Genomic DNA, 12,084 nt, shown 5'->3' with positions numbered 1-12,084 from the left:
AGCTTTGTACTCCGTCTCATCGCCTGATCTGAATGCATGAGAGCGAGCATGCAGCATGTGGCGTACCTGACTGTTTATCCAGGGCTTCTGGTTGGGGAACCTCCTGTCTTGTATGGTGGGCACAATGTTGTCAATACAGGTACTAATGTACCTGGTCACATACTCAGCCTAATCCTGTACGCTGACAGAGAAGTCCTCCGAGGTGGCTGTAGCTTTAAACACATCCCAGTCTGTCGGGGCGAAACAGTCCTGCATGGTGCCTTCAGTCTCTGGGGCCCAGAGTGTAATTAGGTTGGTGAAAAGATTTGTTTGTTTCAGTCTTTGTCTGTAAGCTGGATACAGGAACAAAGAAATGTGGTCTGAGCGTCCAAGGTGGGGGTGGGGTGCAGCCTTGTATGCACCCCGTATGTTATTGTAAACATGATCCAGAGTGTTGTTGCCCCAGGTGGGAATGTTCACATGTTGGTAATATTTGGGAAGTACAGTCCTATAAGCTTTATCAAAAAGGAAAATCTTAAGTCTACTCTTAAAGTTAGAGTGGATGTCAGCCTCCCAAGACTGGGAGTTGGTTCCACAGGAGAGGAGCTGGATAGCTAAAGGCTCTGCCTCCCATTCTACTTCTGTGGACTCTAGGAACCACAAGTAGACCTGCACCCTGAGAGTGAAGTGCTCTGTTAGGATGATAAGGCTCTATGAGGTCTTTAAGATACGATGGAGCCTTGTCATTAAAGGCTTTGTATGTTAGGAGAAGGATTTTAAAATCTGTTCTGAATTTTACAGGGAGCCAGTGGAGAAAAGCTAATATGGGAGGGATATGATCTCTCTTGCTAGTTCCTGTCAGTACTCTGGCTGCAGCATTTTGGATTAACTGGAAGCTTTTTAGGGAATTATTGGGACATCCTGATGGTAAAGAATTACAATCGCAATATTGCATAGGTGAAAGAAGGCAGTTCTAGAGACTTGGTTTATGTGTTATTTAAAGGACATATCCTGGTCAAAAATGACTCCAAGGTTCCTCACAGTAGTACTGGAGGTGAGAGCGATGTCATCTAAAGTAACTATATGATTAGACAGCAGATTTCTAAGGTTTTCAGGCCCAAGCACAATGACTTCGGTTTTGTCAGAGTTTAGAAGTAAGAAGTTACAGGTCATCCAGGCCTTTATGTCTTTAAGACATGATTGAAGTTTGACCAGCTGATCTGATTCATTTGGCTTCATAAATATAACTTAGTATCATCTGCATAGCAATGGTAATTTATGCTGTGCTTCCTGATAGCATTGTCTAAAGGGAGCATGTATAAAGTGAAGAGAATTGGACCTAACACAGAGCCCTGTGGAACGCCGTGACTAACTTCAGTCACTCAAAAATTCAGACGAAGCTAGAAAATAGTAAGTTTAATTCATAAACAATCTGGAAGCAAGCACAATGCGGTGCAGGCACAGAAAACAGGGAATGAGTACGGCTACCGCAGATGTACTCACTGAGCTCCCCCAGGGAGTCCATGCGCAGTTTTTGTCTAAAGGATTTAGGAATATTTTTTGTCTACTGTTCAGGAATGACTCGCTAGATTTAAACATATAGTTTACTCTACTTTGATGTGGGTTTTAGACCTTTAGTCAAAGGTTTTACCAAACTATGTTTACAGTTGCATAAAGTTTATTAAGCATTGATGCACTTTACATATACTATTGAGGCACCATATCATAGAAGGCGTGGGTGTAGATACATCTATTGCTGAAGCATCTAGCCTATGTGATGGTAAGACTGGCACAGGCTACAACTAGAATATAGCAACAGAAACACATGACTTTACCTAATATTTTTTGTAATATTTAGATAAAAACAAGTAAACATTACAAGACCCATAAGGCCAGGTATTATTCCTGGTTCAGTTTAAAATATCCTTAAAAAATTAAACAATGTGTAAATTTAAAGATAATGTGCCTATAAAATAAATAAATAAAAGCAAATTAGGTACAAAGTACTGATGATTTGTTCATTTTAATCCTTTGTCCTTTATCTATTTAATCCTAAAGTGATGGTTTGAAGAGCAGACTCACTAATTTCATACAGTCATGTCAGGACAAACTATTTTTCACTCATGGGACTGTAGTAGTCAGATCTTTAGTGCTGTCTGTAAATTTGCATCTAACGGCACTTTTCTCAGAGTACAACGTTGCCAAGTGCTACACGGTGGAGTGCACACTTCCACAGATGAAACAGGATAAAGCTGTTGTGCTCAGTGTTTCTTATTTTTAATAAATCCCATGAAAAGACCAAAACCACCAATATGTTAACACTTCTGTTTTTTAATTGATTTTTTAACATTTGACACTTTATAAAACCCCATGGGGATATTTCTTACTGACGGTGGGCAACTCAGGCTTCAGTGCCTTGCCCAAGGATGCTTCAGCACACGGACTGGGGAGAACAGGAAACGAACCACCAACTTTCCGACTGGATGCCACCTGCTCCTAATGTGACTTCTGTACTCTTTGGTAATTCATGCCATTGAACTCCACTGCATCCAAAAAACTATTAAAGCACATGAGTGAGGCACACTGTTGCACTGCATGCCATATTCCTTCATTACCAGGAATGTGACTCAGTCCCACATACACCATCCTGCTGTCACTAACACTTACAGAGCACCACGTGATTAAACCAATGCTGACAAATCCCCAGCAAATGCAGAATTTTCTCCTGTTTGAGGAACATTTGATTAAAAACTAAAGCAACCGGTTGTTTCTTTTATTAATGAAACCATATATTTGTGAGGCATTTTGGTAATATTTACATCTTCAGTAAGAACTAATGAGCTTAGAGTCCAGAGCAGACAGACGGCAGAGAAGCCTCACTCAGAGTGAGGATGTGGAATTGTCAAGTGGCTAAGAATAAGCTCACATTATGCCAGATAATCATGTTTTCAGGGTTTATTTGGTGTCACTTCCACTAAACAGGCATTACTGGGGTGCTGTGAAATTATCTTGACCTGTCTAAGCATGATAAAAGGTTTGCCCTGTTGAAGAAGCATTACCAGCAACTAGGAGGTTTGCCACGTTCAAGTTAGTGGCGAAAGAAACAAGCAGGGCGCAGCCCTGGGTTATCAGCACTCCTGTCTTCAGTTGTCCTTGAACACACCTTTCTTCCTCCAGAGTCAGTAGATACAAACATCTTATGTCTTATTAGTGGTGCTGACAGTTTTTGTGGGGCTACTTTTTACTGTCTTCCTGGTTGTTTTTATTGTCATGTTTCCTGTGGCAGCGTCGTCCTTTGCCGCTTTAGCCTTAGCCTTTCTTTCTCTCTTGGCTGCAGCAGCATGTTTTTTCTTGAAAGACAGGGTTTGCTCTCGAACCAGGTCTGCTCTTCCAATCTCCACCATGTGGTCCTCCCACGACGTCATCTCATTCTTGTAGCGAATTTTATCATCCTCAGCCAACTGTGCGTAGACCTGAGATGTGGAACAAACATGGGACATTGGCATGAAGGCCTTGGAATTACAAGAATAAAAGATATATAAGGACTGTATGGCCAACCTTTTTTTGATGGTTGAACAGATTCCTCCAATCCTCCAACAGTGACTTCATCTTTGCCTAAATGAACAACAGGAACAACATTAGTTCAATATCTGTTGTGCAAATGAAATGCATACATATAATCATGTTAACCATCAACTGTTTGAAGTCGAAAACAACAAGGTCCATTTTTTTCAAGCGTCTCAGAATCACTCCTAGGAATCGTGCTGAAAGCCAATTTAGGAAAAAAAAAAAACTACTGCCTCAGAGTAGGACTTAAGTTACTTATGAGGCATCCTCCTCTCACTTTCAGCATGAGAAACCCCACTCCTAAGAATGAATGTGGCGTCGCTCAGAGCTGCAAAGGTGACATACTAATGTGTTGTAATTTTTCTGACAGTCGGAGTTTGTAGTTTTAGACAGTGAGAAACAGAAATGCTGACATCAGCGCCACTTATCAAGTGGCGCTGATGTCAGAATGGCCCAGGCTTTTATGTGTATAGACAAGAAACAGGTAACAGAAAATCACACATTGATTATACACTGTGGTCGTGCTTTATATCAGTTCTCTTTCTGTAACAGGCTTTAAGTTTACTGGAAAGCCACTCATAATGTGACTCACCTGTGTGAAATTATCTTCATCAGCCCAGTATTTTCCTAATTCCCTATAATAAAGATGTGCATTCAGGTGGAACAATTATTTTCAAATTAAAGTTTCAGTCCACTTTCACTGCCACTTGAGTCGTGTGTGGGTCCATTTGGCTGCTAAATCCAGTAAATTGAGGATCTCGTAGTTCACAACCATTTAAGTGTTAATGCTGTAATAACATTTATGATTTACAGAAGTGTCCTTGTCATTGCTCAACACAATTATTTTAATGTGTGTGTGTGTGTCATCGTTGACTCCAGCATGTCCAAGGAAACTGATAAGTTGTGTATTTGTAGCAGGTTTTTCACTGATTAATAGTAAGCGGTGTGAAAATGAATGAATTGATGCGATATCAGTGGAGCTGTCAGAGCAATCGAGGTCTCATTCATTATGCCCAAAACTGTCGGCTTACAACCTAAAGCTGCAATGACTGCAGTTTCAGTGGAGACGGCGTGTGTTCTTTCCAAAGTGAAATTTCTTGTTACTGATTGGTTGACATACACACCTATGTGGATACAGTGTGCTATAGGGATGATGTATTTTTGTACACCGATCCAGAAATTAGCATCACTCTGGTTCCCTCTACAAAAACCAATGGGATTTTTCCATAGGCATCTGGATTATTACAGAAAACAAGCTCTGTGACAAACAACAGTTTATAACAGTTACACATTTGTTCAGCAAGATAATCTTCCCAAATGAAAACCACTTTTATGATGAGCATAAATATTGGCACTTGTACATGCCATTTACTGCATGACCATATGATATTTCAGTTTTTCTTTTTTAATAAATCTGCAAAAATGTCAAAAATTCTGTGTTTTTCTGTCAATATGGGGTGCTGTGTGTACATTAATGAGGAAAAAATGAACTTAAATGATTTTAGCATATGGCTGCAATATAACAAAGAGTGAAAAATTTAAGGGGGTCTGAATACTTTCCGTACCCACTGTACAAGCAATCCTTGCATGAGACCCGGTGTCTGACATCGTTTCCGTTTTAAATGCTGTTGATCTGACACCATGTGTACTCATCTAGGTTCTCACCAGTCAGGGAACCTCATACCACCTATATCCAAAAAAAACCCTGAAATATGTCTTTAAATGTCACATCATAGAGCTGTGGTTACTGACCTGTGTGGTGGCTCCTCTGGCCTCTTCAAAGTGCTCTGACATGAAGATGTTGAAGGGAGAACGAGGACGTTTCGGCTTCCCCAGGCTGGTTAACTCCTGGGAGGAGGCAGAGTTACTGTTCAGCAATTTGACAGTTAATGTAATGTGGTCTAGTATTCAGCTTGCTGACTGGAAATGACAATTCAAGTCTGTGTTTTACTCCCAGAGAAAGCTCTATACTTATAGCTCTGCTTGTACACACCCTGCAGCAGCTTTGCCGTGCTCACACACTTTGCTACAATGTGGGGGTCTGTGCAACACAGGACAAAATACCGTCAGCTAGTGGTGTCACAACACTGGAATTTCTAACTTCGACACAATACCTTAAAAAATATCAATATTCAATACTGCAGGGAAAACAAACATTTTACATTTGATTTTAAAAGATGCAGTCAGCTTCATAAATACTGAAACAATCAGGGCTGGAGCTCGATGGCATTTCATCGAATCTGAGTCCAATTTCAGATCCACTTTTCAAATCCAAATATTTTCGAATCCCTTACTGAGTCTGATTAATAATAATTATAACACCACATTTATTCATATAGTGCTTTTCAAGGAACTCAAAGACACTTAAGAAGTTTCTTTGTATAAAAGGATGTATTTTAATTTCATGCACTACAGCAGCAAAACAACTTTAAAGAGCCCATGGCATGCTTTCCCTTGTTTTCTGAATTATCTACAATGTTACAGCAGTGAATTATCATCTTAGAGATGACTTAAAGCTCAAAAAATGTGTGTGACTGTAGACCCAGGGTGTAATTTCTACGGAGGACATGTCAACAAGCAACAGCGAACACATCAGCTGTGCATGGGGCTCATGATGGGTAAGCATGTGCCAGTGTTTGCCCATCCTGTACCCTGCATGTGCCATGTAGGCCTACAGTTGTACAACAGTCTGTTTACACCACAGCATTACTTACTGTATGTTAAATGTAAAGTTTGTTTCTGCTGCCAATTGTTGCATCTGATGTTTGTGTCCAAAGTCCCCCGTAAAGATTATGCTCTAGTTTTCAGTCTGGATGATCTGAGTTTCATTCTGTCACTTGTCTTTTGGAAACTAAACTGTGTCACTGTGAACCATCCACATTATCAGTGTGTTGTTGGACAAAATGCAAACACTCGTGGGTGCCAGTTCTGTGCATCGGAGCATGCATTGTGTGTGATGTGCAGTCAGTATCAGAATCATTTGTGTTAACATCTATTGTTAGCACTGCTCCATAGCATTGCTAAACAGCAGTGCAGTTTTCTGCCATTTTCTTTGCCAATCAAAACTAGTCACAGAGGTTCTGGACTTGTCATCTGTAATAAGCTAACACCATAAAAATATCCACAATATACCACAGTCTGTTGTTAGCTTAAACTTCAATCAGAGCAAATGAAATGAGTGATGAGAGGCAAACAGTACTGTGAGTGAGTGAATGACTGACTGAGAGGAGACAGGACTGTGGGGGCTGCAACAGTGTGAGTCTGTGTGTGTGTGTGTGTGTAAACTAGCTGTCGCAGAAACGAAAGAGCAAGAAAAAGCAGCAGGTATTGGTACTAAGGAAAATGAGTATAGAAACTTTTCAGAATTGATATATATCGAAAAATCTAGATTTTTGACAATGCTAGTGTCACCAATGTCAAATGTCTAAATAATCTCCATATCAAGTATACGTGTATCAATATGTTTCCTAGAGCACAGAAAGGTAATCTACTCTTACTTGTTACTCCATCTCTTACCCTCTTCTTGCGGTGGGCCTTCCTTTTGGCCATTCTCTGCTTCTTCTCCAGGACCTGTTGCTGGATCTGTGTTGGGGTCAGCTGGGTTTGATAGTTCTGGAAGTCCACCTTAAACTGCTCCATGGCCTGCAGAGATGCCTCCTCAAACGGCTGGAAAAGAGAGATAAAAAAAAAAAAACTTTGGTCACAGAAGACTGACAGAACTTTATGTGAAGAGGCTGTTTGAAAGCAGAAGATACTGGTTATGTGTTTTACATTTAATAACAGAACTGATCTGCCATTTACGGTCACTGCTTAAAGGCCCATTCCAAGTCTCCTCCTGTTCTCAACTAGGGTTTGCATAAACAAACATGTTCCACCCATGTGCAGTAGAAAACATGATGGTCACCTCTTGATAGCAAGACAAGCTCTTTTGTTTGTTTTATCTGACTGAACAAAATGTCATAAATTAAAAAAAATGTGTGCAACAGCTTAACAAGAGATAACAGGACAAACATTAGGCTGCAAAAAACAAATGTCCAATTTACTTGTCTGGGACATGCACAGTCAGTGTGCTAGCAGTGCAGACGGCACATGCAGACACTAATTGTGGGTTGAAACGGGACATCAGCGAGGAGAAACTAAAAAGCATACTGCAGTTTATTCTGTTTAACAAGTAAAGGATAGAAATACCTGTTTCTGTTGTGGGCTCATCATTCTCCACTGTTGGGCAATCTTCCTGATGGCATCCACTGGTTTGATTTCTAAAGGCAAAAATAAAAAAAAATGTTCAATAACAATGGAATGATATGATATGATAGCTCAGGGATGTGTAGTGAAATTAGATTTTAATACACTTCCTTCATACTTCAAATGCACTGTAGCTTACTCTGAGCTGTCATTACCATATCAGTTGTCTTCTACAAACTATACCACATTACCTGGGTTTTGTTCGATTATGATTGGCTTCTGTTGCACGACATATCTCAAGTATGCATTAAGAGGTCTCTTTGGACGGCCACAGGCCTGTGTGGTCAGCCATTTCACCGGGCTGACGTACGCAGTGGGGAGGGCACTGGTACACCTACAGCATGTGTACACACAAACATATTATTGAGAGACCATTCTAGAATTCTTTCTCTGTGGCAGTTTTACCTTCTCATGAAAAATTATTTTACACTAAAATCTACTGTAGAGACATATGATTTTGTTTACATTAAGCAAAAAATGTCTGCATTAAACTGCAGCACCTGTTAAAAGACTTTTTATTCAATTTCTGGTCGTAATCACACCATCATTAACCTTTCTAACGTTAGCAATGTAGAAAATGAAGTTTAACTGTGACTAATAATACACAAATACTCTACAATATATTTTCTGTTGGATAGGTACACCATAAAAAAGCCTCACAACCGTTCAAAGCACGCTAATAAACTGTGATTTAACATCAAAACATAGCTGTAACTTACTGACAAGTTATTCGATAACAGCTGACTTAAACTTATACAGCAATTCGCTCATAGCTATATACTAATACGTTAAAGTAACTTGAGGTTAACATTAGCTACCTTGCCAGAGTGCTTGTGCAGGACAAGACACTGAAGGATTTAGCCAACAGGCTAACGCTTGCGTTTATGAAACTGAACGGAGCCATATCGGGGAAGGTTAACGTAAAAGCCGTTAAACAGATTAATGAAAAATAAGCGAATTGTCCTACAAAGCTAGCGTGTTATTGTATTCATGCGTCAATGTTTTAAATAAAGCTGGGTCTCTTCCGCTCCTCCTTGTTGACATGCAGGAGCTACAAAAGGCGCCTTCTGCCTGTCAAGGTGGATTGTGGGAAAACGTCTACAGAAGTGGCAGCGGGTTCTCGTATACTTCCGTTTCCGCTTAAACCCTGTGTGTCTGATTTTCAAAAAAGCTTGATGTCCATGTGTTTTCAGTTGTATACGTGGTTGTTAAATGCCACTTCTGGTTTGCGGCGTTTAGCTATTACATTATTCATTAAGGTTGCAAAACAGACGTGTGCAGCTGCAACAGTTGCCATCTTATTCGATGAGAAAGGCCTTCCGCTTATACTTATGCAATAGTAATCAATCTTACATTAATTTTCTTTAAGGAGGGGCCATTTAAACTTCAGGGACCCTGAAATTTCCAGGCTTAGCTTAAGTGATTCGTGCTTAATTATAAAGTGGGTCCCGATTTATTACCTGATCTTGAGACTCCGTCCAAAACTGGTTTTAAGACATTTTCAAGTTCCTTTAATGTTACATATTAGTGAATTAATTTGGTTTTTTTTTTGTTTGAAGAATTTATTTATATTGTATCAGATGACTTAGTTTTACTGGTATGACATTTCTTTAATCTTCATAAAGCATTCAAACGTGTTTTTAGAATGTATATGCCTGTATAAAGTTTCAAAGGTTATCACAGCTGTTGGTTAGTTATAGTAGTTCTATAGTAAATATAGTAGATATAGTGGGCCTAGTGTATTTAGTTAGTTGTTAGTTAGTGTTAACAATCCTTGTTGTCCTTCACATTTATGCTTATTTGCCATTTAAACTCATACAGACTACAGTAGGTAGCAATTACCAAATTAATTAGACATTAATACCAAACAATATGATCACAAAATTAGACAATGCCAACAGAGCAAAATCACACAAAGACAGAAACTGACATTGACACATCAACATTTAGTACTGTGATAAAACTGGCCTAGACCATATGTCGTGATAAAAATCATACTACTCTTTAATTCAGTACAAAAAGTGCCACACAAGCCTCAAATACACAAGACTGTTTGCACAGGAACTGAAATGTGAGTTTAACCCTTTCTATAGGAAAAATGTGTGTACACATAGACTGGAGGTCAAACAAAAGAACATATTTAACCCTCAGATGCAAGTGTCATTGGGTTAAAGATCTGGTCTGAGTGCCAGTGCAAACTCAACTGAAAACAAATATTACAGCTACAGTATTCTCCAGGAAAAAGAGCACATCATTTTAATGACAGATTTACATTGTGATGACCAAATAAAATTAAAATTAACAAAACAATTATATAATTTCAGGAACTGCAATACAATGTGTGATTAATAATACTAATTCTTTCATTCAACTATGTCTCTCATAAGATGCAAATGAACTGAACAAAAACCTACATCACCACTACAGGGTGAAGTGAATCTATATTATAATCCTGTCAGTATTCTTTTATTTTTCTTTTAAACACAATGCCAAAATAATGGCTTACATATTTTGGTATTCATACTTTAACATTCCCATGGCTCAGTGTGTGTGTGTTTTGTTTATATTTTGCTAGCTACTCATGGACACAGTAAAGCTAGGATTTTCCTTTTATGGAGCAGTAGGTTATCCTGCTGCACTATTAATTAGATCTTCTGGAAAAGGCTCTTTGCTGAATGCATATTGTGGGATCTATGACCTATAATTAATTAGTTGTACTTAATAAAAATTATGTTTTAAGAAGCAAAGTTTGGGGAATATCATTGACATTTGAATTTTAAATTACCACTGGCAGACTTTCTCATCTGCTCAAAATAAAAAAGTTCTGCTTTCTTTCAAAAAACATGGTCTCGGATTAATAATCTATGATTTTGACAGTATGGTTTGATAGGAATTACCTAAAATTAGATTATCTAATCATTCCTTACTATAATCTACAGAGTGTTGTGACATTTAAAAACGAAGGAAAAAAATCTCAGCACATTACTTTTCATCTTTGATGTTTTTTTTACATGGCATACTTTTGAGTCCATTCTTTTGCTAATTTGTTGTATCTGAGGAGAGAACAGAAGAGAGTGAAGTGAGTAAAGAACCACTGACAACATCAAGTACACCCATCATGTGATGTGGACATTGATATTAGTGAACAATGAAGCCTGTGTGTATACTCACTTGTCTTTGTCGTTCTTGTAGATGTCTGCTATGTCTGGAACTAAGGGGTCATCTGGGTTTGGATCACAAAGCAATGAACATATGGACAATAAAACTAGAATAAAGAATTCAAAAGATCACATTAGTTAAAATACAGATATAAATGTTTAGATGAGGCAAGGCAAGCATTTGGATGACACCTTTGAACAACAAGGAATATACACCACAGTAGCACGTATGTATTTCAAGCCGAACATGCTTTCATACCTTTTTAAAGCAACAATACATAACATTTTTAAAATAACAAATTCAAAATAATATTGATGGCAGACTGACTTACTAGATAAATGGCATCTTTGCTTTTACCACTGCCTGCCTGGATAATCTGTTACTGCACTATTTAACTTTGGATCACCGTCCCAGAGAACTCTCACGGAATCCGTGTAAATGGGCTTTCAAATAGGATGTGGTATGCACTGTGCTTGTAGAAGGGTTTTAGGAGCTGCAACAGTAAAGCACGGTCACCCCAGCGTTTGTATCTGGTAAACTGGCTTGATGATCTGAGCAATCTTGTAGGTTCGCGCCACCTTACCAACATAGCGAGGTAGGACCAAACCATTAAGAGCCTTAAAAACAAAAATCAATAGCTTAAAATGAATTCTGGGCTTCATCAAGGGGGGAGACAAGTCAGGTTACAGAAGCTTGGTGAACGACATTCTTGTTTATGGAGAGGAGAATGACCTCATCCTCAATATAAACAAGACAAAAGAAATAATAGTAGACTTCAGGAAGAACCCCTCCCCTCTGCTGCCTCTGACCATCAAAGGGACTGAGGTGGAGAGGGCTGAGGGCCACAAGTTCCTGGGCCTGCAGGTGACATCTGACCTAAGCTGGTCACTGAACACAGTGAAGAAAGCCCAGCAGCGGCTATACTTCATGAGGCGGCTCAGAAAAGCTGGGTTGTACCATCACCCTCTCACCTAGGCTTATAGAGAACTGGTAGAGAGCATCCTCACTACTGGCATCACAGTCTGGTACGGTAACACTACACAGGCAGAGAGGAAGGCTCTTCAAAGGGTCATAAAGACTGCAGAGAGGATCACTGGGACTGAACTGCCTGCTATGGACACACTGTACACACAG

At 39.2% G+C, this 12,084-nt stretch overlaps 2 protein-coding genes across 3 annotated transcripts in view; both read right to left on the bottom strand.

Moving 5' to 3' along the window:
* Positions 1–2,919: 2,919 nt before the first annotated feature.
* On the bottom strand, positions 2,920–9,128 carry tfam (transcription factor A, mitochondrial). The gene is made up of 7 exons (XM_020587554.1): positions 8,610–9,128; positions 7,983–8,125; positions 7,735–7,805; positions 7,063–7,212; positions 5,299–5,394; positions 3,538–3,594; positions 2,920–3,452 (listed from the first exon to the last, which is right to left on the bottom strand). Exons 1-7 carry the CDS (start codon positions 8,693–8,695, stop codon positions 3,177–3,179), a joined length of 879 nt encoding a protein of 292 aa, XP_020443210.1. The 5' UTR covers positions 8,696–9,128; the 3' UTR covers positions 2,920–3,176.
* Positions 9,129–9,771: 643 nt separating this feature from the next.
* LOC109952462 (ubiquitin-conjugating enzyme E2 D4-like) overlaps positions 9,772–12,084 on the bottom strand; it is a 10,587-nt gene continuing 8,274 nt past the window's right edge. For both annotated transcript variants that reach the window (XM_020587555.1, XM_020587556.1), the window contains 2 exons: positions 10,963–11,056; positions 9,772–10,844 (listed from right to left, as the gene is read on the bottom strand). In XM_020587555.1, the coding sequence (XP_020443211.1) occupies positions 10,799–10,844; positions 10,963–11,056 (140 nt within the window). In that variant the 3' untranslated portion in view covers positions 9,772–10,798. The remainder of the gene's footprint in view (positions 10,845–10,962; positions 11,057–12,084) is intronic.

The sequence above is a fragment of the Monopterus albus genome, unplaced genomic scaffold (assembly GCF_001952655.1).
Source record: "Monopterus albus unplaced genomic scaffold, M_albus_1.0 scaffold461.1, whole genome shotgun sequence".
Taxonomy (NCBI): Eukaryota; Metazoa; Chordata; class Actinopteri; order Synbranchiformes; family Synbranchidae; genus Monopterus; species Monopterus albus.
The sequence above is the reverse complement of the archived record's forward strand: the minus strand, read 5'-3'. Positions and strand labels throughout refer to the sequence as shown.